We start from the raw sequence: 26,941 nt of genomic DNA, 5'->3' as shown, positions 1-26,941 counted from the left end.
AAATTACACTATGGATACTAGAGCTCGATTTGGTCGAGCCAATCTGCTTAGGTTGCCTCAGCCTGGTTGGGTTTACATCCTCTGCCAACTAGCTGTAAGCGCTAAGCGAACTTCCGTAAGCTCTTCGGCCGTACCTCCTCGAGCGCGTCCCACAGCTTAGCGTCGTCGAACTCCTGGAAGGGGTCGAGGTTGAACCTCATGGAGGCGGAGAAGAGCACCGGTTCCTGTGGGATGATGGAGATGCGGCGGCGCAGGTCGTGCAGCCCGATGGTCGACGAGTCGATGCCGTCGATAAGCACGGCGCCCTCCACCGGCGTCAGCCGGAACAACGCCGCGATCAGCGACGACTTACCGGCTCCCGTGCGACCCACGATGCCAACCTGTGGGCAAACATTGTACACGTTACATAGTTATGGGACATTGTATGATTAACGAATGAAATGGGCGACACATTCAGGATACATATCCTTGTTTGAATTTGACGTGTCAGAGCAACATACGACTGATACCCATCAACTTAACTATTGCGTTTTGGGGCAGGTTGTTACTGGAACTGAAAGTTGATAAACTGGGGACGGGCTGCGCCACTTTGTTTTCTTTACTCTACCTGCATGCCACAGTATTGTAATACACTGATTTCTATGTGTACCAGGGCTGCAGACGCATACCCACAAACATAATTACATAGCTACTTTTTCAGGAATAATTAGTACTTTATAGCTACCCACGGAAGTACAACATCGAAATTAGATGAACCGGTAACGTGCGTAAAGAGTGGTCTATATCTAGTGATTGGAACGGTCAAAATTCACAAGTAAAAGACGTTCTAAATTTTTGTAACAGACTGACGCCATCTTGAAAACAAAAATGAGCTACACATCTTTCCTATAACTACGAACCTCCAGCGATCTACTGCAGGCTACTGCTAGAAGAACACCTATTTTCTTCGCATACTACACGTAGAATCGTACACGTGTCCCATTAGTTCCTGTCGTCTCCCTTCTGTTCAGTAATTTTAGGAGATTTCCTACCTCGCAGCCAGTTATTTCGATTTCTTTCATTATTCACCTGTGCATGGAGTACGGATGGAGCAACTGCAGGACTGTAAGAGAAGTAGTTTTAGAAAAAACAATTAAGTATTATATCTGTCATCCTCCCCGAGGAAGCCACTTTATGGTCACTGAGTATCTCGATGGATGGGTTTGATCTGTTTACCGATTTAATACCAGGGTTAAACTTGTTAGGAAAAGTTAAAGGTGAAAAATGTTTCAATGGAATTTCCAACGTTTTACTTTTTCAGTGTGACGACTAAATGTTACAGAATGAAATTACACGGTAATCCAGACCAATAGCTGCTTACACAGGCGCTGATAAATATCAACGGGGACAGCTGAAAATGTGTGCCCCGACCGGGACTCGAACCCGGGATCTCCTGCTTACATGGCAGAGGGGAATGAGCCACCGGTGACACAGATTATAGTGCGACTGCAGAGACTTATCTCTGACCACTGACCCCCCCACCCACCGTGAGACCGACATTTCCAACTCACTTTCCACACATTACATTTGTAGTAGTGGCCCTGCACGCTGTACCAATTACTCGCGGCAGTCAATCTACCTATTCCCGTAAGAGTTTGAGCAATGTGAGCGCATCTCCACTGAAGAAAATCATTGACCGGTAAGCCGTATCTATATGAAGATGGTATCTTCTTCAGAGCGGATGCATTCACATTGCTCAAACTCTTACGGGAATCTGTAGATTGACTGCCGCGAGTAAGGGTTACAGGGGGAGGGGGGGGGGGGCAGGGGAACTACAAATATATATAGTGTGTGGACAGGTCGTTGGAAATGTGGGCCTCACGAGAAGGGGGGGGGGGGGGGGGGGGGGAAGGTGCCAGAGATAAGTCCCTGCAGTCGCACTGTCCTCTGTGTCCTTGATGGCTCAGTCGGTTAGAACGCCTGCCATGGAAGCAGGAGATTCTGGGGTAGAATCCTGGTGGGGGACACACATTTTCAGCTGTTCCCGTTGATATTTATCAACACCTTTAAGCAGCTAACGGTCATTCTTAGAGAGCTGCAAGATCACCAATGGTATATGTTCTTTCGGACATGCAGTTACATTAGATCTCTGTTAAAGGAGTAATGGTTATATTCCGAAGTGTTGTTTAGTTGTGAGAGGCTTACTTGTAGACGTATTCTCCCAGAGCGATAGCGACCTCGGGACATAACGATTCATTAAGTACGAGGACTCTTGCAGTCATCAGAAGAGAAAGATTTAGTTTCCTGAGCGTTATGTCATTGATCTTCTGAAATAATGCTTTTCGCGTCATCCACCATATTTTACAGAATATTTATATGCATGAAAGAAAACACCGCGTTTCAGACAGTAGTCGTTAGGGCTCTTTTCCTTGCGCCCTGTGTCAGCTGCAAGCGTCTGAACGATGCGTAGAGCGCTAGTTGAACTTTGAGTCTTGCCTTCATCTGAAATGTTCCGACAGCAGTGTGGCTGTCTATGACAACTGCTACTCTTGTGTCTTTTGTGGAGAGGTGAGCTTTTCCCAGTTTGCATGGCGTGTTAAATCCCTGAGATCAATATAGTATGCAGAGTCAGCCTTCGTACATTACGTCGTTTCACCACTGTAGCTTCAACATCTATTATTGCTCCAACCAGATCTACGTCTCACCCCATACTGTTCTATTTGAGTGGTATTTTCAACTTGAGATAGGCATTTTCTATTTAAATGAGAAAAGGTGTGAGGTGAGACAAAACTCTACACGTGTCGGGATTTCTCACTTATACGCTGTCGAAATCTCCCTTAATTACAACAGTCCCCAGTAAATTTTCTATAGGCGACTCAAACTTACCTGTCTCTCTAACAGTTCCTGTCGCTGTGAACTTCCAAGGAATACCCACAACACACGTGGTCCAGAGAGTGAAGTTGGCTCAGGAAATTAAAAGGTGGGACTTAGCTATAAATACGCTTTTTCGTTTCATTAATGTTTTCTTTAATGTACTAGTACAACTAGGTCTTACGTTCTTTTATTATGACTGCCGATTTCATTATTTAGGGTATGACATGGTTCATTCATCGGTTCAATATTTGTTGTAATTTTCAAATATTCCCCACACGCTGCAAATTAAATATAACGGTCTTCAATTTACTTATATAGGTTACAAGTTCACAGGCCTAAATAGATATAACAAGATGGTTTTCTTGTAAAACAACAACAAATGCACATAGATAAAGAAAGAGTACCTTGTGTGTTGGCGCAATAATAAAGTTGACTGCTTTGAGCACAGGTGGAGCGATCTCGCCGTATCGCAGCGAGACGTCCTTGAAGACTATCTCGCCTTTGGAAGGCCATTCCTTTGGTGGCTTCTTCCCTGGAGAGAAACAGACAGGCATTACCATTTATTTCACAATTACACTTGTAGAATATACAGAGAACATTCACCATTGCAACTCTACTACGACTTAGAGCCTCAGATCAGCTTGTGACTTGGCCACTGTATAGCGTCTTTAAATACTTCACATGTTGGTCTTCAATGATCGTTTGCTTCCTATACCACGGGAGGCGGGGCAATTTTTAGGACAAGCTGCTCACGTTTGGGAGGGAGGGGGTGTAGTTTCCTAATTCCCAGAATTATTCTTAAATGGACCAACGCCGACTACTACTTCCGTTATTCGGCTCCTGAGAAAGTCGTCTTGCTCCGTAAGCTCAATTTCGTCGGAGAAAAAAAAAAACTTCCTTTCTTGCCCGTTGGCAGTATGTAAATCGCAGCTGAAATGAATCAGCTGTCAGACATACAGTCTCACTCTACTTCAGCATGAGTCACACGACGGGGGTTGGATGATTCGCTCCTCTGTTTACTGTCCTCATTTTCGAAGTACAGCTCATAGTCCCAGACTTCTTCGAAGATGTGCTCCTTGGTAAAATGCAGTTTCGCAGCAGTGTTTTTGCACCTTAAACTTCTTTGGCCAATAATTATGAGCATATTGCAAATATTGCATGGAAATATGACATGAAAAAAAATGAATTTTAACCAAGATGGTATTGGGCTTTTTCACTATCACAGAATCATTACTGGAAACTGAACAGGTAGTTGTAGCAATGGAATATATCTGAGTAACAGGGATGACTATACACCACCTGGTAGCGATACAGCTTCCTAGCTAATGGGACTATTTAGTCACATGGGACTGTTTTAATGATGATAAATCCGTCCACTAAAGATATAGAATATAGACTTTCACACTTCTGGTAGTTTAAAAATATCACCTCATGAAACTTACAAAATATGGTAGCTTTCCATTCTTCACGTTAAGTATACTTTCACACCACCTTCCGACCACGTCCTTTCACCAACGTAAATTAGCAGCGTTTTTCATACACTGAGTTTCAAACTGATGAAGCTACGTTACACGAATGAAGCCACGTTTCATGAACTACATCATAGTCTGCCATACTTCTTTGTATAGTGATAAAAACCTTCAAGGTTCGCAGTTTGGAAATGGTCACATGATTCAGTTACACTCATTTGTGCGTCTGGACGTTATACTCTCTCAAATCCTCACTCCTTAAATACGCGCTTCCTAGAGAAGTGGACAGTGATTGCTGTCTAAAGATATCCACTCAGCGACAGAGCTAAACAATAATGCCAATTTTACTGGTGAGTCCATGCGCCCACACACACTTATATACAAGATTAAGTCAATAATTAACAGGGAAATGTGGTTGTGTTATAGCAACACTTACAAAGAAAAAGCCACTACCTGTGTTTGCAGTTGGGCCACCTGCTTGGTGTGTGGGTGGGGACGGAGATAGGGGCATAGAGTGTGTTAAGAAGCTACCGCTATTCATTAAGTTAAATGAAATGAAGCGTTATTTGGGTGTCTGGTACAAAGCAGAGTGTACTGAAATTCTGGTTTGACTGTGCAGGTCAGGTAATGGTTGGAGTGGAGAAATGTTTCGAAATTGTTAGGAGGAATAATACAAATAAACTCCTCCCTCAGTGTACGTTCTCAATATCGGCGCTCCATTAATTCCCAATGCCAACAATGCTACAAAAATTTCAATCCCGGAAAAAGTAATCTTCCAATCTAAGAATAACTCAGCGGGCACTGTTAATACAGGGTATAGTCTCACCATAACCCATGAGTAGGCATTTATTAGTATCTTCAGTTATAATTTGAATAATTAAGATGGCAGTCTTCTTGGCAAAGTTTAGGCAGATCTAGCTTCTATCATGAACCGATTCAGCGTTCCGGTAATTTCTTCATAAGGTAGAGGCTAATGGAAAAGGACTATCACCACAGAAAACAATATGCGCTGGGCGCAAAAGATCACTACTGCACAAAAATAGGAATTCTTGCTAACAGAAAAATTGCAACACATGACTTCTCTCAGTGTCCAGCGGTGTTATTCGGTATTTCCACAGACTGTACGCCAAGACGCGGACGTCGGACGTTGCAGTCAGCAGTCTGCCTTTTCTCTCAGAGGTAAGCCACGTAGGCGAGATTCCGCAGCCTGGGAAATTTAGCAGCCATGGTAGCTTGCGAAGTAGTTGCCGTTTCTGCACGAGTAACTAAAATTAGTAAGAGTCACAGCGTGTGGCTGAAAACGGTAGTCTCTTGCACGACGACCGTCACTCGCTACTTCTGAAACGCCGTATTGGATTCATCGTATTTTGTTGTTTCTTTATTATAACTTCTTGTTATGACAGTATGCCATTTCATGGGAATGGTGAGTTGTATTTTTATCATAAAGAAGTCACTCCCAATAAGATTTGTAGTAATTAATGTTAGTGAATGGCAATTGTTGTGAATGTCGTTAGGAGATAATATGAACAGTAATAACTTTCCAGGTAGCATGTCATTAGCGTGGCCAAGAGGTCAGATACGTGCACTTAGAGAGTTGAAGAAAGTAAACTACTGGCCATTAAAATTGCTACACCACGAAGACGACGTTCTACAGGCGCGAAATTTAACCGACAGGAAGAAGGTGCTGTGATATACAAATGATTAGCTTTTCAGAGCATTCACACAAGACTGGCGCCGGTGGCGACACCTACAACGTGCTAACATGAGGAAAGTTTCCAACCGATTTCTCATACACGAACAGCAGTTGACTGGCGTTGCCTGGCGAAACGTCGTTGTGATGCCTCGTGTAAGGAGGAGAAATGCGTACCATCACGTTTCCGACTTTCAGAAAGGTCGTATTGTAGCCTATCGCGATTGCGGTTTATCGTATCGCAACATTGCTGCTCGCATTGGTTAAGATCCAATGACTGTTGGCAGAATATGGAATCTAAAGCTCCAGAAGGGTAATACGGATCGCCGTGCTGGATCCTAACGGCCTCGTATCACCAGCTGTAGAGATAACAGGCATCTTATCCGCATAGCTGTAACGGATCGTGCAGCAATGTCTCGATCCCTGAGTCAACAGATGGGGACGTTTCCAAGACAACAAACATCTGCATGAACAGTTCGACGACGTTTGAAGCAGCATGGACTGTCAGCTCGGAGATCATGGCAAGCCAATATTCGACTTGCGGCCAATTTCAGTTGGTGTTCTTTGAACTGCTGCTTGATTTTATCGACGTTCCCATTTTACTCTTCGCGGTATGCGCCTGAGTTGTAATGGTGGCTCCAGATTCAAGCCATAGTTGCTATTATTTTTTGAACAGTTTATCACCCTAGAACTTCAGTCTGGTGACCTTTGGGAGAAGGCCATGCATTTGCGTTTATAATCACCTGTCAATTGATTTAGGACCCATCTTAACATTTTTCGTGAAAATACACTCCTGGAAATGGAAAAACAGAACACATTGACACCGGTGTGTCAGACCCACCATACTTGCTCCGGACACTGCGAGAGGGCTGTACAAGCAATGATCACACGCACGGCACAGCGGACACACCAGGAACCGCGGTGTTGGCCGTCGAATGGCGCTAGCTGCGCAGCATTTGTCCACCGCCGCCGTCAGTGTCAGCCAGTTTGCCGTGGCATACGGAGCTCCATCGCAGTCTTTAACACTGGTGGCATGCCGCGACAGCGTGGACATGAACCGTATGTGCAGTTGACGGACTTTGAGCGAGGGCGTATAGTGGGCATGCGGGAGGCCGGGTGGACGTACCGCCGAATTGCTCAACACGTGGGGCGTGAGGTCTCCACAGTACATCGATGTTGTCGCCAGTGGTCGGCGGAAGGTTCACGTGCCCGTCGACCTGGGACCGGACCACAGCGACGCACGGATGCACGCCAAGACCGTAGGATCCTACGTAGTGCCGTAGGAGACCGCACCGCCACTTCCCAGCAAATTAGGGACACTGTTGCTCCTGGGGTATCGGCGAGGACCGTTCGCAACCGTCTCCGTGAAGCTGGGCTACGGTCCCGCACACCGTTAGGACGTCTTCCGCTCACGCCCCAACATCGTGCAGCCCGCCTCCAGTGGTGTCGCGACAGGCGTGAATGGAGAGACGAATGGAGACGTGTCGTCTTCAGCGATGAGAGTCGCTTCTGCCTTGGTGCCAATGATGGTCGTATGCGTGTTTGGCGCCGTGCAGGTGAGTGCCACAATCAGGACTGCATACGACCGAGGCACACAGGGCCAACACCCGGCATCATGGTGTGGGGAGCGATCTCCTACACTGGCCATACACCTCTGGTGATCGTCGAGGGGACACCGAATAGTGCACGGTACATTAAAACCGTCATCGAACCCATCGTTCTACCATCCCTACACCGGCAAGGGAACTTGCTGTTCCAACAGGACAATGCACGTCCGCATGTATCCCGTGCCACCCAACGTGCTCTAGAAGGTGTAAGTCAACTACCCTGGCCAGCAAGATCTCCGGATCTGTCCCCCATTGAGCATGTTTGGGACTGGATGAAGCGTCGTCTCACGCGGTCTGCACGTCCAGCACGAACGCTGGTCCAACTGAGGCGCCAGGTGGAAATGGCATGGCAAGCCGTTCCACAGGACTACATCCAGCATCTCTACCATCGTCTCCATGGGAGAATAGCAGCGTGCATTGCTGCGAAAGGTGGATATACACTGTACTAGTGCCGACATTGTGCATGCTCTGTTGCCTGTGTCTATGTGCCTGTGGTTCTGTCAATGTGATCATGTGATGTATCTGACCCCAGGAATGTGCCAAAGTTTCCCCTTCCTGGGACAATGAATTCACGGTGTTCTTATTTCAATTTCCAGGAGTGTATAAAGATCTTTGATAGAACAAACGAAGGACTAATTTGCCGATCAGTAAGTATCTGATTCATCGGTTGTACTGAAGTCGACACATTTTGCGTCCGAAGTTGCTCAACGCTGGCATCGTAACTAGTACTGACTTCACAGATATGCGCCTGTTTTTTAAATGCAGTCAATGGCTGTGTGTCCAATGGTAAATCGTAATCGACGAAAGAGGATATTGGAAAGAGGAAACAATGTCAAGATAAACAGGTTTCGTCCCACGTCAGAATTACATTAGTTGTTTAAGAAAAGAGCACTCCCTTCTTTAAATGTTCACACAACTGAAAGACAACAAAAAGCTATTTCTCAGTCGTGTTTGCATTTTACGTGTGGGCGTAGAGGGTCATATTTGCCATATTTGCTGAGAAAAACTAGAACTAAATCTCTATTCGGATCAGTTTTCCAGGATAAAATCTTCTGATGCCTTTAAGCAGACACCGATTGCAGTCTCATACCAGTGGAGATAGCACATAGTGTCATTTTAAAGCTTTAGAACAACCCTTTCAGAGATACCCACGGATCTTAGACTGACACACAGTTCCTTGTTAGAAATAACATCTGTTAGCCGTTGGGTCCTTGAGGAACCTAATGAAGAATACAGAATGTCAATTTTCTAACAACCTCAGGTAATCACACGACCTTTTTTAATCTGTACCTAGACTTCGTAACAATTGCTCGTTTTAGACTCTAGGACTTACGACATTTTGTGTGGTAAACTTTTCCTTACCTTGAAACTCTTGCAGTATTCTTTTAGGAAAATTTAATATCACATCCTATTTATACTTAATTTAAAACAAAAGAATTGCCATATTTAACGTCAGGTGCTTGGAGAGGTTACCTGAAATGGAATACGACTTCGAATCGGAGGAGGATGGAATAGGAGACGGTGTTGTATTTTCGATTTAACTACCATTGCTTTTGCCGTAAGTGAACTAAGAAATCCTTGGGAGATAAAGAAACAGATTTGAATCCTAGTGCTCCCGAATGGAATATCGATGTTATGTTTACCTGTTGTTCAATGTTGCTGGCTCTTACTGTTGCAACTCCTGACAAACATACAGTTCAGGTTTCAGCTAATGGGTATACCCAACTCTCTAACGGCCCTTGTGTATGTACAGGGTGACAATTACTGAACTATATGAAAACAAATTTAAATTAGGTACAAACTACTGCATGCACACACCTTCTTCAACATGTAAACGTCCCTACAGATATTCAGATTTAGGTTATGACATGTTTGATATGCTAGCCATCATTGACGATGTGGCGCCTACGAATAGCGAAATCCTGCAGGACCCGCTGAAGCGTGGGAACATCGATGTTGTCGATGACCTCCTGAATGGCTGTTTTCAGCCCAGCAGTGGTTTTAGGGTTATTGTTGTGTAACTTATCTTTAATAAAGCTCCACAAAAAGGAGTCTAATGGTTTCAGGTCCGGAGAATACGGCGGCCAATCGAAGCTCATGCCAGTGGCTTCTGGCTACCCCAGAGCCAGAATGCGGTCCTGAAGTGCTCCTCCACGACATCAAACACACTCTTGCTTCGATGTGACCGAGCTCCACCTTGCATGAACCACTTCTTGTCGAAATCAGGGTCACTTTGGAAAATGGAGATGAAATCATCTTCCAAAACCTTCACGTACCATTCGGTAGTCACTGTGCCATCAAGAAATATCGCACTGATTATTCTGTGACTGTATATTGCATACCACACAGTCGCCCGATGAAGGTGAATAGACTTCTCGACGGCGAAATGCGAATTCTCAATTCCCCATAAGCGCCAGTTTTGCTTACGGACGAACCCACGAAAATGAAAGTGGGCTTCGTCGCTAAACCAACCCACGCATGCGCATACTAATTCCGATCATGCCCCGTGGTTAACCGTGCACCATGAACGCCCTAACGCAAACTATTAAGAAGTTATGACGATTTTGTTTCATCTAGTTTAATAATTGTCAGCCTGTAACTGTCAGAGAGCGAAATTAGACACTTTACAGTGCCTATCTCTACGAAGGTAGTAGTCAGGAGCGTTTGCGCTGGAATTTCAGCAGATATTTGCAATTTCGTTTTCGCATTGTCCAGCTGGAATCAAGACAAAAAAAAAAAATTGTGCCCAACACGTCTTTCATGTTAAGCCCAGTGTCGACGGAAAGCGTCAGTTTGTCCCTGCGTTATGAAGAAATTTTTTTTTTTTTTTTTTTTTTTTTTTTTTTTTTTTTTTTTTTACAGCGGAATTTTACGCGTCCATTGAATAGAGCTGTCCTAGGTTAGTCTAGGGTGATAATTGTTTGATCGATATGTTTTAACAGGGGCCGTAAAACACGAAGAATAAACAGCAATGCAGAAGCGACTCAGCAACACCGCATGCACTATTTATTTGGACTCATTCCAGCTGGACATTGCGAAAACAAAATTGCAAATATCTGCTGAAACACCAGAGAAAATGCTCATAGTACAATACTATCAGTATGTTGTTGTCTTCAGTCCTGAGACTGGTTTCATGCAGCACTCCATGCTACTCTATCCTGTGCAAGCTGCTTGATCTCCCAGTACCTACGATTTTCACCCTCCACGCTGCCCTCCAATACTAAATTGATGACAGGGACTGCGATTGCTGTGTTCGGATGAGGGCTGACTTGGCATCCCTTCGCTCACAGCTGCAATCGGCGCTGACTTCGGTCGCGCAGCTTGAGGCTGTTGCCAATGGGCACCACTGTGGGGAGCCGGACTTGGGTATCACGGGGATGTCAACCTCGTCCCGTCTGTCCCCAGATCGGTCTGCCGCTGTGGTTGCCCCGGTTGCTGCCCGCAGTGGGGCTGAGCCCTAGCCTGTGGTTGATTGGGAGGTCGTTCCAAGGCGTGGCACGCAGCGAAAGGCGTCCCCTGAGGCTGATCAGAAAGCCTCCCCGGTGCATCCGACAAACCGGTTTCAGGCACTGTCTCTGGCTGAGCCAGATGCAGCTGCCTGCCCTGTTTCAGAGGATCGTTCTCAGCCTTCAAGGTCCGAGCAATCGCAGAGGGTGGGCTTACTGGTAGTTGGGAGCTCCAATGTTAGGCGCGTAATGGGGCCCCTTAGGGATACGGCGGCTAAGGAGGCGAACAAATCCAGTGTGCACTCCGTGTGCATTCCGGAAGGAGTCATTCCTGATGTGGAAAGGGTCCTTCCGGATGCCATGAAGAGCACAGGGTGCAGCCAGCTGCAGGTGGTGGCACATGTCGGCACTAATGACGTGTGTCGCTCTGGATCTGTGGAAATTCTCTCTGGATTCCAGCGGCTATCTGATTTGGTGAAGGCTGCCGGTCTTGCTTACGAGATGAAGGCAGAGCTCACTATCTGAAGCATCGTTGACAGAACCGACTGTGGACCTTTGGTGCAGAGCCGGGTGGAGGGTCTGAATCAGAGGCTCAGACGGTTTTGCGACCGTATTGGCTGCAGATTCCTTGACTTGGGCCATAGGGTGGTGGGGTTTCGGGTTCCGCTGAATAGGTCAGGAGTTCACTACACTCAGCTGGCGGCTACACGGGTAGCGGAGGCTGTGTGGCGTGGACTGGGCGGTTTTTTAGGTTAGAAGGCCTCGGGAAAGTGCGGGATGGGCTGCAATGTCAGAGGGTGCTTGGCAATTACAGGACGTGCTTGGATCAAGGAACGGTCGGAATTATAGTTGTAAATTGTTGTAGTTGCACTGGATAAGTCCCTGAGTTTCAAGCGCTAATAGAAAGCACAGAAGCTGATATCGTTATAGGTACAGAAAGCTGGCTGAAGCCTGAAATAAGTTCTGCAGAAATATTTACGAAGTCTCAGACGGTGTTCAGGAAAGATAGATTAGGCAGAATTGGTGGTGGAGTGTTTGTGTCTGTCAGTAGTGGTTTATCTTGTAGTGACGTCGAAGTAGATACTCCGTGCGAATTGGTGTGGGTGGAGGTTATACTTAACAGCCGAATTAAGTTAATAATTGGCACCTTCTACCGACCCCCAGACTCCGATGATACAGTTGCGGAACAGTTCAGAGAAAGTTTGAGTCTCGTAACAAATAAATGCCCCACTCATACGGTTACAGTTGGTGGGGACTTCAACCTACCCTCGGTATGTTGGCAAAAATACTTGTTCAAAACCGGTGGTAGGCACAAAACGTCTTCCGAGATTGTCCTAAATGCATTCTCCGAAAATTATTTCGAGCAGTTAGTCCACGAACCCACGCGAATTGTAAATGGTTGCGAAAACACACTTGACCTCTTAGCCACAAACAATCCAGAGCTGATAGAGAGCATCATGACTGATACAGGGATTAGTGATCACAAGGTCATTGTAGCTAGGCTCAATACCATTTCTTCCAAATCCATCAGAAACAAACGCAAAATAATTTTATTTAAAAAAGCGGATAAAGTGCCACTAGAAGCCTTCCTAAAAGACAATTTCCATTCCTTCCGAACTGACTATGCGAATGTAGACGAGATGTGGCTCAAATTCAAAGATATAGTAGCGATAGCAATTGAGATATTCATACCTCATAAATTGGTAAGAGATGGAACGGATCCCCCGTGGTACACAAAAAAGGTCTGAATGCTGATGCAGAGGCAACGGAAAAAGCATGCGAAGTTCAGAAGAACGCGAAATCCCGAAGATGGGCTAAAATTTACAGACGCGCGAAATTTGGCACGTACTTCGATGCGAGATGCCTTTAATAGGTTCCACAACGAAACATTGTCTCGAAATTTGGTAGAAAATCCGAAGAAATTCTGGTCGTATGTAAAGTACACAAGCGGCAAGACGCAGTCAATACCTTCGCTGCGCAGTGCCGATGGTACTGTTATCGACGACTGTGCCGCTAAAGCGGAGTTATTGAACGCAGTTTTCCCAAATTCCTTCACCAGGGAAGACGAATGGAATATTCCAGAATTTGAAACACGATCATCTGCTAGCGTGAGTTTCTTAGAAGTAGATACCTTAGGGGTTGCGAAGCAACTCAAATCGCTTGATACGGGCAAGTCTTCAGGTCCAGATTGTATACCGATTAGGTTCCTTTCAGATTACGCTGATACTATAGCTCCCTACTTCGCACTCATATACAACCGCTCGCTCACCGATAGATCTGTACCTACAGATTGGAAAATTGCGCAGGTCGCACCAGTGTTCAAGAAGGGTAGTAGGAGTAATCCATTTAACTACAGACCTATATCATTGACGTCGGTTTGCAGTAGGGTTTTGGAGCATATACTGTATTCAAACATTATGAATCACCTCGAAGGGAACGATCTAATGACACGTAATCAGCTTGGCTTCAGAAAACATTGCTCTTGTGCAACGCAGCTAGCTCTTTATTCGCACGAAGTAGTGGCCGCTATCGACAGGGGATCTCAAGTTGATTCCCTATTTCTAGATTTCTGGAAAGCTTTTGACACCGTTCCTCATAAGCGACTTCTAATCAAGCTGCGGAGCTATGAGGTATAGTCTCAGTTGTGCGACTGGATTCGTGATTTCCTGTCAGGAAGGTCGCAGTTCGTAGAAATAGACGGCAAATCATCGAGTAAAACTGAAGTGATATCAGGTGTTCCCCAGGGAAGCGTCCTGGGACCTCTACTGTTCCTGATCTATATAAATGTCCTGGGTGACAATCTGAGCAGTTCTCTTAGACTGTTCGCAGATGATGCTGTAATTTACCGTCTAGTAAGGTCATCCGAAGACCAGTATCAGCTGCAAAGCGATTTAGAAAAGATTGCTGTATGGTGTGTCAGGTGGCAGTTGACGCTAAATACCGAAAAGTGTGAGATGATCCACCTGAGTTCCGAAAGAAATCCGTTGGAATTCGATTACTCGATAAATAGTACAATTCTCAAGGCTGTCAATTCAACTATGTACCTGGGTGTTAAAATTACGAACAACTTCAGTTGGAAGGACCACATAGATAATATTGTCGGGAAGGCGAGCCAAAGGTTGCGTTTCATTGGCAGGATACTTAGAAGATGCAACAAGTCCACTAAAGAGACAGCTTACACTACACTCGTTCGTCCTCTGTTAGAATATTGCTGCGCGGTGTGGGATCCTTACCAGATGGGATTGACGGAGGACGTCGAAAGGATGCAACATAAGGGCAGCTCGTTTTGTATTATCACGTTATAGGGGAGAGAGTGTGGCAGATATGATACACGAGTTGGGATGGAAGTCATTACAGCATAGACGTTTTTCGTCGCGGCGAGACGTTTTACGAAATTTCAGTCACCAACTTTCTCTTCCGAATGCGAAAATATTTTGTTGAGCCCAACATACATAGGTAGGAATGATCATCAAAATAAAATAAGAGAAATCAGAGCTCGAACAGAAAGGTTTAGGTGTTCGTTTTAACCACTCGCTGTTCGGGAGTGGAATAGTAGAGAGATTGTATGATTGTGGTTCGATGAACCCTCTGCCTAGCACTTAAATGTGAATTGCAGTGTAGTCATGTAGATGTAGATGTTGATGCCTCAGAACATGTCCTACCAACCGATCCCTTCTTCTAGTCAAATTTTGCCACAAACTCCTCTTCTCCCAAATCCTATTCAATACTTCCTCATTAGTTATGTGATCTACCAATGTAATCTTCAGCATTCTTCTGTAGCACCACATTTCGAAACCTTCTATCCTCTTCTTGTCCAAACTATTTACCGTCCATGATTCACTTACATACATGGCTACACTCCATACAAATACTTTCAGAAATGACTTCCTGACACTTAAATCTATACTCGATGTTAACAAATTTCTTTTCTTCAGAAACGCTTTCCTTGCCATTGCCAGTCTACATTTTATATCCTCTCTACTTCGACCATCATCAGTTATTTTGCTCCCCAAATAGCAAAACTCCTTTACTACTTTAAGTGACTCATTTCCTAATCTAATTCCATCTGTATCACCCGACTTAATTCGACTACATTCCATTATCCTCGTTTTGCTTTTGTTAATGTTCATCTTATATCCTCCTTTCAAGACCCTATCCATTCCGTTCAACTGCTCTTCCAAGTCCTTTGCTGTCTCTGACAGGATTACAATGTCATCGACGAAGCTCAACGTTTTTATTTCTTCTCCATGGATTTTAATACGTACTCCTTATTTTTCTTTTGTTTACTTCACTGCTTGCTCAATATAAAGATTGAATAACATCGGGGAGAGGCTACAACCCTGTCTCACTCCTTTCCCAACCACTGCTTCCCTTTCATGCACCTCGACTCTTATGACTGCCATCTGGTTTCTGTACAAATTCTAAATAGCCTCCGCTCCCTGTATTTTACCCCTGCCACCTTTAGAATTTGGAAGAGAGTATTCCAGTCAACATTGTCAAAAGCTTTCTCTAAGTCTACAAATACTAGAAACGTAGGTATGCCCTTCCTTAATCTAGCTTCTAAGATAAGTCGTAGGGCCAGTATTGCCTCACGTGTTCCAATATTTCTACGGAATCCAAACTGATCTTCCACGAGGTCGGTTTCTACTAGTTTTTCCATTCGTCTGTAAAGAATTCGCGTTCGTATTTTGCAGCTGTGACTTATTAAACTGATACTTCGGTAATTTTCACATCTGTAAACACCTGCTTTCTTTGGGATTGGAATTATTATATTCTTCCTGAAGTCTGAGGGTATTTCGCCTGTCTCATACATCTTGCTCACCAGATGGTAGAGTTTTGTCAGGACTGGCTCTCCCAAGGCCGTCAGTAGTTCTAATGGAATATTGTCTACTCCGGGGGCCTTGTTTCGACTCAGGCCTTTCAGTGCTCTGTCAAACTCTTTACGCAATATAGTATCTCACATTTCATCTTCGTCTACATCCTCTTCCATTTCCATAATATTGTCCTCAAGTACATCGCCCTTGTATAGATCCTCTATATACTACTTCCACCTTTCTGCTTTCCCTTCTATCATCTCCAAAGGTCTCTAATTTTCCTGTAGGCAGTATCTACACTCCTGGAAATTGAAATAGGAACACCGTGAATTCATTGTCCCAGGAAGGGGAAACTTTATTGACACATTCCTGGGGTCAGATACATCAAATGATCACATTGACAGAACCACAGGCACATGGACACAGGCAACAGAGCATGCACAATGTCGGCACTAGTACAGTGTATATCCACCTTTCGCAACAATGCAGGCTGCTATTCTCCCATGGAGACGATCGTAGAGATGCTGGATGTAGTCCTGTGGAACGGCTTGCCATGCCATTTCCACCTGGCGCCTCAGTTGGACCAGCGTTCGTGCTGACGTGCAGACCGCGTGAGACGACGCTTCATCCAGTCCCAAACATGCTCAATGGGGGACAGATCCGGAGATCTTGCTGACCACGGTAGTTGACTTACACCTTCTAGAGCACGTTGGGTGGCACGGGATACATGCGGACGTGCATTGTCCTGTTGGAACAGCAAGTTCCCTTGCCGGTCTAGGAATGGTAGAACGATGGGTTCGATGACGGTTTTGATGTGCCGTGCACTATTCAGTGTCCCCTCGACGATCACCAGAGGTGTACGGCCAGTGTAGGAGATCGCTCCCCACACCATGATGCCGGGTGTTGGCCCTGTGTGCCTCGGTCGTATGCAGTCCTGATTGTGGCGCTCACCTGCACGGCGCCAAACACGCATACGACCATACGACCATCATTGGCACCAAGGCAGAAGCGACTCTCATCGCTGAAGACGACACGTCTCCATTCGTCCCTCCATTCACGCCCGTCGCGACACCACTGGAGGCGGGCTGCACGATGTTGGGGCGTGAGCGGAAGACGGCCTAACGGTGTGCGGGACCGTAGCCCAGCTTCATGGAGACGGTTGCGAATGGTCCTCGCCGATACCCCAGGAGCAACAGGGTCCCTAATTTGCTGGAAGTGGCGGTGCGGTCCCCTACGGCACTACGTAGGATCCTACGGTCTTGGCGTGCATCCGTGCGTCGCTGCGGTCCGGTCCCAGGTCGACGGGCACGTGCACCTTCCGCCGACCACTGGAAACATCGATGTACTGTGGAGACCTAACGCCCCACGTTTTGAGCAATTCGGCGGTACGTCCACCCGGCCTCCCGCATGCCCACTATACGCCCTCGCTCAAAGTCCGTCAACTGCACATACGGTTCACGTCCACGCTGTAGCGGCATGCTACCAGTGTTAAAGACTGCGATGGAGCTCCGTATGCCACGGCAAACTGGCTGACACTGACGGCGGCGGTGGACAAATGCTGCGCAGCTAACGCCATTCGACGGCCAACACCGCGGTTCCTGGTGTGTCCGCTGTGCCGTGCGTGCCCTCTCGCAGTGTCCGGAGCAAGTATGGTGGGTCTGACACACCGGTGTCAATGTGTTCTGTTTTTCCATTTCCAGGAGTTTATCATACCCCTAGCGAGATAGCCTCTACATCCTTACATTTGTCTTCTAGCCATGGCTGCTTAGCCATTTTGCACTTCTGTCGATCTCATTTTTGAGACGTTTGTATGCCTTATTACCTGCTTCATTTACTGCGTTTTTATATTTTCTCCTTTCATCAATTAAATTCAGTATTTCTTCTGTTACTCAAGGATTTCTACTATCCCTTCTCTTTTTATCTACTTGATCCTCTGCTGCCTTCACTACTTCATCCCTCAAAGCTACCCATTCTTCTTTTACTGTATTTCTTTCCCCAATTCCTGTCAATTGGTCCCTTATGCTCTCCCTGGAACTCTGTACAACCTTTGGTTCTTTCAGTTTATCCAGGTCCCATCTCCTTAAATTCCCACCTTTTTGCAGTTTCTTCAGTTTTAATCTACAGGTCATAACCAATAGATTGTGGTCAGAGTCCACATCTGCCCCTGGAAATGTCTTACAATTTAAAACCTAGTTCCTAAATCACTGTCTTACCATTATATAATCTATCTGAAACCTGTCGGCATCTCCAGGTTTCTTCCATATATACAGCCTTATACATGCAGTATTCTTTCTTTCGCTTACGCCACAGTTCCGCAGCGATCGGAGGGTCAGCGTAGTTACAACGGATTTGGCAATGTTAGTTGTAGGGACGGCCGGAAGCCCTTCCTGCCGCCACCCCGTACCACCCCAGCTGTCCGAGTCTAGTGTAAATCGTGAAATAGTGCGGACGTGCTTCAAATGTCTGCAACGCGTGTAACAGAGGCGGAACTTGGGGACCAGCCCGGTATTCACCTGGCGGGATGTGAAATACCGCATAAAAACCACATTCAGGCTGGCACTCGTCGTTAATCCGCCGGGGCCGGCGCGCCTCCTACAGTCCAGGAAGCAGCGCGTTAGCGCTCTCGGCTACCCTGGCGGGTCGATATACCCCCAGTATATGTGAACATACAGATTGTAATGAATTGTACACCGGAGAAAAGCTCGAGGTTTCATGTAGATGTCGTTTTGTGGATTAGTTACCCATTGCGGGTTTAAGGGCTTGCATCGTGGAAGCTGCCAGCGAACTCACCTTCCTCCGACTCGAGGGCGGGCTCTGGCGGCAGGCGCGTGTACTCCAGCACACGCTCTATGGAGGTGGCCTGGCTGACCATCTCGTTGAGCTGCAGCACGCCGTACTGCAGCATGCCCGTCAGCAGCAGGGACTGCGACACCGCCAGACCCACGTTAGACCCGGCCACGGAATCTGCAAATGGAACGCAAGTCCACATGTGGTGAAATCTACTGCTTTCGTAACACTGATCATCTATAACTAATTAGCTCACCGGACAAAATATTAGTCACCTCTTTCAAAGAGAATACTGTGCATTTTTGATCAGCTGTAGTGGAGAACTACGGGCATGACTCTACTGCTGACGTAAATCAAGACGGCGAAGTAGTACGTACGTGCTAGTTGGCCGTGTGGACCATGATATTTCAGTATTCACGGCAATCAAATATTGCACTTTCTACAGTATCTTTATTAAAAGTATGCTGTAGACACTTCCGTCTTTTAAGCTGACAACAGCCCTGTTCACTGGTCTGCACCCATTCGTTCTTGGTTTGAGGAACTATCAGGCGCCTCGACTGGCTCACGAAATCATCGCATAGAAAACGACATGGATTTTTTGAAATAACGCGTGAATCGTGACAATCAACGTCTCTGCAGTTTGGCAGCTCTACGGCCCGCCCTCTATTAGGGGCTTCAGCTGGTGTGGAGAACGTGAAAAGCTCGTGGACGCACTTCCTCGCCGAACAGAGACCGTTATAAAATATTGAAGCGGTGGTAACACCGTATTAGCGTGATGATAACTGATTATTTGTCCAGTGTACTTACCCATGTGTACAGAACCTAAATTGTAATACCTATCTAGTAACAACCAGAATCAGTTTTCCCTCTGCAGAGGAATGTGCGTTGATAGGCAGCTTCCTGGCAGATTAAAACTAGGTGCCGCATCGTGACTCAAACTCGGGTTCTTTGCCTTTTGCTAGTAACTGCTCCTTCAGCTTAACTACCCAAGGACAACTCACGACTCGTCCTCACAGTCTTAACAACCGCCAGTACCTCATCTCCTACCTTCCTAACTTTACAGAAGTTATTCTGCAAAACTTGCGGGACCAGCAATTCTAGACGAAAGAATACTGCGGAGACATGGCTTAGCTAGAGCCTGGGGGATTTGCTGTGAGTCGTTCTCGTTTAGCTCAATTGGTAGAGCACTTGCCCGCGAAAGGCAAAGGTCCCGAGTTCGATTCTCGGTCCGGAAGTTTCGTACCTAGTAACATGTTTGGTCATTCATCGGTCTTCCCTGCGGAAGCAAACCTGCGCTGCATCCCTACAGGGAAAAATAGTTGATCACGGACCAAGCTGCTACGTTCTTGATGAATGCCGATTTCAGTTTTCACTTGCTCTTCGAAAACGGAGCACATTAGTTTCATTAATGAAGTGACTTCGTTACGCACCGCCTTACGCAAAATAGTTATCAACATTCTATGTGAGACCTCTGGAAAAGTTGTGGCTAGCATGAGAGCTGTTTAAGGAGGCCATTAACTACTTCCCTCCAGTAAACAGCCCCTGCTCTAATGGCTCCTGCCATTTCTTGTTGATTTTCTACTTTCGACAATGCTACTCCGTAACGGAATGCAGAATGTGCGACATACATGAGTTTCCTCCGACGCAACAGTTAACACACCACCCACAGTTACCGAATTCGTTGCCAATTTATCTCAGAAAACTGCAGAAATTTTGTAAAGTGATACTGCTGATTTCGTGAGCAAAAGGAGACTGGAAAATTAAATTTACAAATTATTGACTATATAATTGTGAGTGATATGAACCATAACTTCAGACATAAGAGATTTTCGAATAGCTTATCGATACAAAACGTCACACGATTTCTATCTCAGTCACTATTCCCAACTACAGTTTGATAAGATGCGTTTCAGTAGCATGCTCTCATCTCGAGGTCCCCTTATGTTACTGCCTTTTACTGTGAACCCCATTTCTTTTAAATAAAATATTTCTGCTAGCTATACCAGGCGGATCAGATACTGAGACGTCGCCTCTCAGTAGAATAGTTCAGTACAATTCTTTGCTGCCTGTGCTTTATACGGTTTACACATAATGCGGCAAACTTAACACTTGGTGACAAAGCTACAATAAAATCGTGTACAGATATTCGGAGGTTTGTTGCGAGTCGTTACTCACCAGAATTAATGACAAGGAAGCTGAACGTGACGAGAGTGACGTAAACGACGCTGAGTAAATCCAGCCACAGCCCCAGTGCAGTTCCAGAGCACACGTACAGGAACCAGGCTGACGTGTGTCTGTCCTGGAAGAAATAGCAGAAAATTATGTGAAATCTCTGAAAACTAATAAAAAAAACATGTACAGTTTTCTGGTGGAAATTAATAAAAAACGGGTTAGTAGTCTTTTCAGAAAAAGCTCTAGACTGATGGGCACAAAACACGATGCTGGACTATTACATTTGAAGTATTTTGTGTTTGCCACCAGCTGTACAAATTCATGAATAATTTTAACTAATTTGTGCAGCTGATGGCAAACACGGAACTCTCTCAATTCCTGACACGTGTATCGAGTCAACTGCAACTGTTATAAATATAACTTTCGTTGCACCGTAACAGCAGTTAATCTTCCACACAATTCAAGGAAAAGGAAAGGATATACATTATTACCACTTTGTTATAAAACGTTTATTAACGAAGTTACATATTTTTCGAATTAGCCTTTTTCTGCAGATAGTAAAACTCCTGTACGGGAATGAATATGTTTTCAGCAGTGTGCAATCCTGTTTTCTCTGTTCGTTCTTGAGATCCAGAAGGAAGTAGATAGCGCATCTCCAGGTGTTGCCGTGTTTCTCGACTTCCATAAGACCGATAATAGATCTATACAAATGAGCTGGCTGACAGCGTCTGCTATGAGCCTGTTCGCTGGCCCACAGGAAAGCAACAACATTAAGATGGTTAGTATGAAATGAAGACCGACCTGCAGGTGATTGATGCCCGCTTCAGTGATTGACATTTGACTAAACACAGTAACACAAGACGCAAGCGAACGACACACTTCGAAGAAATTATCCGAATGGGACGGAAATCTGTGGTATACATGTACAGGTAAACAAATGAATACAATTTTTGAAGAAAAAAACTACTTTCAAAAGGAGGAGCTTAACAGATTGAGAAAACCTATCACGTGTTTGTAGACCTCTGACCCTCAAGCAAGCAACTATTCAGCTTGGTATTTATTGATAAGAATTGTTAGCTGCCTCTCCTGAGGGTATAGTGCCAAATTTAGTCCAATTGGAGCGTTAGATCATCAAAATCCTGAGCTGGTTAGAGGGCCCTGCCCATAATGATCTCTAAGTTCTCAACTGGGGATTCAGCAACCTTGCTAGCCAAGGTAGGGTGAGGCAAGCACAGAGACAAGCATTAGTAACTCTACGTGTGCGGGCTTTATCTCGCTGAAATTTATGCCCAGATGGCTTGCCATGAAGAGCAACAAAACGAGGCGTAGAATACCGTCGACGTACCGCAGTGTTAGAGAAGGGTGCCGCGGCTGACAACCAAAGAGGTCCCACTGAACAGAAATGGCATCCCAGAGCATCACTCCTGTTTGTCGGGCTGGGACGACACTCGTGTTGGTATTCCACCGCTGTCCGAGGTGCCTCCAGACTCGTCTTCGCTGGTCGTCGGGACTCAATCCGAAGGGGTAATCATCACTGAAGACAATTCTGCTCCAGTCTATGAGATTACTGTCTGGAGACATACAGGATCTGACTGTCCCTAATCCTATGGCCTACCAACCAGGAGGCATGGTCTGAGGTGTGATTTCGTATGAGAACCCCCTTTAACGGTCATCCGTGGCACACTTACAGCAAAGCGGTACGCCGACCGTATTCTAGGTCCAGTTTCGTTGCCCTTCATAGCGAGCTATCCTAGGCTTACCTATTATCAAGATAACTCCCTCAAGCACACGGCGAGTGTTTCTACTGCTTATATTCGTGTTTGCCAAACCCTGCCTTTGTCAGCGAGGCTGCTGCATATCTCCCCAGCTGAGAACGTTTGGGCCATTATGGGTTGGGCCCTCCATCCATCTCTGGATTTTCGTGACAAGTAAGTAACACCTACAGCCGTCCTTATGATTTTATTTTATTTTATTTTGTCGCTACCAGTTTCAACACTTCAGTGCGTCATCTTCAGGCTGTTTTTGATGCGATACAGGTTGATATGATCCCCATGCATACCACATCTGTTGCCAGCATTACTGGATGCGCAGATAAGGTGTCAGCACTCAACTCAGTTGATGGTTGGAGTGTTGAAATTATCTGCGCATCCAGTAATGCTGGCAACAGATGGTATGCATGGGGGATCATATCAACCTGTATCGCATCAAAAACAGCCTGAAGATGACGCACTGAACTGTTTAAACTGGTAGCGACAAAATAAAATACAATCAGGTGTTTTTATTTACTTGTCACGATAATAAACAGCCGTCGTCCCATAGACCTCCTGCTAAAAGCATGGACAAAAAATATCACTGGATTCTGACAAACTAAAGCCCCAGCTGGACAGGATTTGAACAATATCTCTCAGTAACTCATCCAACAACTATCAAAGCAAAGTTTAACTGCTTGCATAATGGCCAGAGGTGGACAGATGTGTTACTGACTTGCTAAATTTGTGTATCTCTCTCAAATCTCCTCCTCCCCCCCCCCCCCCCCCCATGAACCATAGACCTTGCCGTTGGCGGGGAGGCTTGCGTGCCTCAGCGATACAGATAGCCGTACGTAGGTGCAACCACAACGGAGGGGTATCTGTTGAGAGGACAGACAAACGCGTGGTTCCTGAAAAGGGGTAGCAGCCTCTTCAGTAGTTGCAGGGGCAACAGTCTGGATGATTGACTGATACGGCCTTGTAACAATAACGAAAACGGCCTGGCTGTGCTGGTACTGCGAACGGTTGAAGGCAAGGGGAAACTACAGCCGTAATTTTTCCCGAGGGCGTGCAGCTTTACTGTATGGTTAAATGATGGCATCCTCTTGGGTAAAATTTTCTGGAGGTAAAATATTCCCCCATTCGGATCTCCGGGCGGGGACTACTCAAGAGGATGTCGTTATCAGGAGAAAGAAAACTGGCGTTCTAAAGATCGAAGCGTGGAATGACAGATCACTTAATCGGGCAGGTAGGTTAGAAAATTTAAAAAGGGAAATGTATCGGGTAAAGTTAGATATAGTGGGAATTTGTGAAGTTCGGTGGCAGGAGGAACAAGACTTTCGGTCAGGTGAATACAGGGTTTTAAACACAAAATAAAATAGGGTTAAGGCAGGATTAGCTTTAATAATGAATAGGAAGGTAGGAATGCGGGTAAGCTACTGCAAACAGCATAGTGAACGCATTATTGTGGCCAAGATAGATACGAAGCCCACGGCTACCACAGTAGTACAAGTTTATATGCCAACTAGCTCTGCAGATGACGAAGAAATTGAAGAAATGTATGATCAAATAAAAGAAATTATTCAGGCAATGAAGGGTGACGAAAATTTAATAGTCATGGGTGACTGGAATTCGGTAGTAGGAAAGGGGAGAGAAGGAAACGTAGTAGGTGAATATGGACTGGGGCAAAGAAATGAAAGAGGAAGCAGCCTGGTAGAATTTTGCACAGAGCACAACTTAATCATCGGTAGCACTTAGTTCAAGAGTCTTAAAAGAAGGCTGTATACATGGAAGAAGCCTGGAGATACTGACAGGTTTCAGAGAGATTATATAATGGTAAGACAGATTTAGGAACCAGGTTTTAAATTGTAAAACATTTCCAGGGGCAGGTGTGGACTCTGACCACAATCTATTGGTTATGACCTGTAGATTAAAACTGAAGAAACTGCAAAAAGGTGGGAATTTAAGGAGGTGGGACCTGGATAACTAAAAGAACCAGAGGTTGTACAGAGTTTCAAGGAGAGCATAAGGGACCAATTGACAGGAATTGGGGAACGAAATACAGCAGAAGAAGAATGGATAGCTTTGAGGGATGAAGTGGTGAAGGCAGCAGAGGATAAAGTTGGTAAAAAGACGAGGGCTAGTGAAATCCTGGGTAACAGAAGGAATATTGAATTTAATTGATGAAAGAAGAAAATATAAAAATGCAGTAAATGAAGCAGGCAAAAAGGAATACAAACGTCTCAAAAATGAGATCGACAGGAAGTGCAAAATGGCTAAGCAGGGATGGCTAGAGGACTAATGTAAGGATGTAGAGGCTTATCTCACTAGGGGTAAGATAGATACTGCCTACAGGAAAATTAAAGAGAGCTTTGGAGAAAAGAGAACCACGTGTATGAATATCAAGAGCTCAGATGGCAACCCAGTTCTAAGCAAAGAATGGAAGGCAGAAAGGTGGAAGGAGTATATAGAAGGTTTATACAAGGGCGATGTACTTGAAGACAATATTATGGAAATGGAAGAGGATGTAGATGAAGATGAAATGGGAGATACGATACTGCGTAAAAAGTTTGACAGAGTACTGAAAGACCTGAGTCGAAACAAGGCCGCCGGAGTAGACAACATTCCATTGGAACTACTGACGGTCTTGCGAGAGCCATTCCTGACAAAACTCTACCAAAATTACCGAACTATCAGTTTAATAAGTCACAGCTGCAAAATACGAACGCGAAATCTTTACAGACGAATGGAAAAACTAGTAGAAGCCGACCTCGGGGAAGATCAGTTTGGATTCCGTAGAAATGTTGGAACACGTGAGGCAACACTGACCCTGCGACTTATCTTAGAAGCTAGATTAAGGAAGGGGAAACCTACGTTTCTAGTATTTGTAGACTTAGAGAAAGCTTTTGACAATGTTGACTGGAATACTCTCTTCCAAATTCTAAAGGTGGCAGGGGTAAAATACAGGGAGCGAAAGGCTATTTACAATTTGTACAGGAACCAGATGGCAGTTGTAAGAGTCGAGGGGCATGAAAGGGAAGCAGTGGTTGGGAAGGGAGTGAGACAGGGTCGTAGCCTCTCTCTAATGTTATTCAATATGTATATTGAGCAAGCAGTAAAATAAACAAAAGATAAATTCGGAGTAGGTATTAAAATCCATGGAGAAGAAATAAAAACTTTGAGGTTCGCCGGTGACATCGTAATTCTGTTAGAGACAGCAAAGGACTTAGAAGAGCAGTTGAACGGAATGAACAGTGTCTTGAAAGGAGGATATATGATGAACATTAACAAAAGCAAAACGAGGATAATGGAATGTAGTCGAATTAAGTCGGGTGATGCTGAGGGAATTAGATTAGGAAAAGAGACACTTAAAGTAGTAAAGGAGTTTTGCTGTTTGTAGAGCAAAGTAACTGATGATGGTCGAAGTAGAGAGGATATAAAACGTAGACTGGCAATGGCTAAGAAAGCGTTTCTGAAGAAGAGAAATTTGTTAACATCGAGTATAGATTTATGTATCAGGAAGTCATTTCTGAAAGTATTTGTATGGAGTGTAGCCATGTATGGAAGTGAATCATGGACGGTAAATAGTTTGGACAAGAAGAGGATAGAAGGTTTCGAAATGTGGTGCTACAGAAGAATGCTGAAGATTAGATGGGTAGATCATATAACTAATGAGGAAGTATTGAATAGGATTGGGGAGAAGAGAAGTTTGTGGCACAACTTGACTAGAAGAAGGGATCGGTTGGTAGGACATGTTCTGAGGCATCAAGGGATCATCAATTTAGTATTGGACGGCAGCGTGGAGGGTGAAAATCGCAGAGAGAGACAAAGAGATGAACACACTAAGCAGATTGAGAAGGATGTAGTTTGCAGTAGGTACTGGGAGGTGAAGAAGCTTGCACAGGATAGAGTAGCATGGAGAGCTGCATCAGACCAGTCTCAGGACTGAGGACCACAACAACAAACAAGTCATTTTTTCGTCTGTACAAGTGTATCACAATACCTGTTTCCGTCGTGTTTTTTTTCTTCATTTTCTTGGAGTATGCATAAAACATGCTGTAAAGCGCGTAAATAGACGGAAAGACTGGATGATGTTTGCGCGAATAGCGATCAGTTATTGCCATGAGCTACATACTTCAAGAACCTGTTTCTGTCCCGCCGATGAGTAGATGTAGTCGAGCCAAAGCACGTGATAGTTTACTTTTATTGAATGCACCGCAAGGAATTTTACTTCACTGACGAAAGAATTCTGTTACAATCTTCCTTCGACCCGTTCTTCAGCATTCTCATCAAGGTGGAGCGATGGAGCACAGAAAATAGGAAGACTAGATCAGTTATTTGCAAGTTTAGTCACC

General features: G+C 45.2%; 1 protein-coding gene across 9 annotated transcripts in view; it reads right to left on the bottom strand.

Moving 5' to 3' along the window:
• Positions 1-26,941, bottom strand: part of LOC126334984 (ATP-binding cassette sub-family C member 4-like) — a 302,418-nt gene that overhangs the window by 18,925 nt on the left and 256,552 nt on the right. For all 9 annotated transcript variants that reach the window (XM_049997791.1, XM_049997788.1, XM_049997787.1 and 6 more), the window contains 4 exons: positions 20,842-20,965; positions 18,670-18,843; positions 3,258-3,385; positions 135-380 (listed from right to left, as the gene is read on the bottom strand). In XM_049997791.1, the coding sequence (XP_049853748.1) occupies positions 135-380; positions 3,258-3,385; positions 18,670-18,843; positions 20,842-20,965 (672 nt within the window). The remainder of the gene's footprint in view (positions 1-134; positions 381-3,257; positions 3,386-18,669; positions 18,844-20,841; positions 20,966-26,941) is intronic.

The sequence above is a fragment of the Schistocerca gregaria genome, chromosome 2 (genome assembly GCF_023897955.1).
Source record: "Schistocerca gregaria isolate iqSchGreg1 chromosome 2, iqSchGreg1.2, whole genome shotgun sequence".
Classification (NCBI taxonomy): Eukaryota; Metazoa; Arthropoda; class Insecta; order Orthoptera; family Acrididae; genus Schistocerca; species Schistocerca gregaria.
The sequence above is the reverse complement of the archived record's forward strand: the minus strand, read 5'-3'. Positions and strand labels throughout refer to the sequence as shown.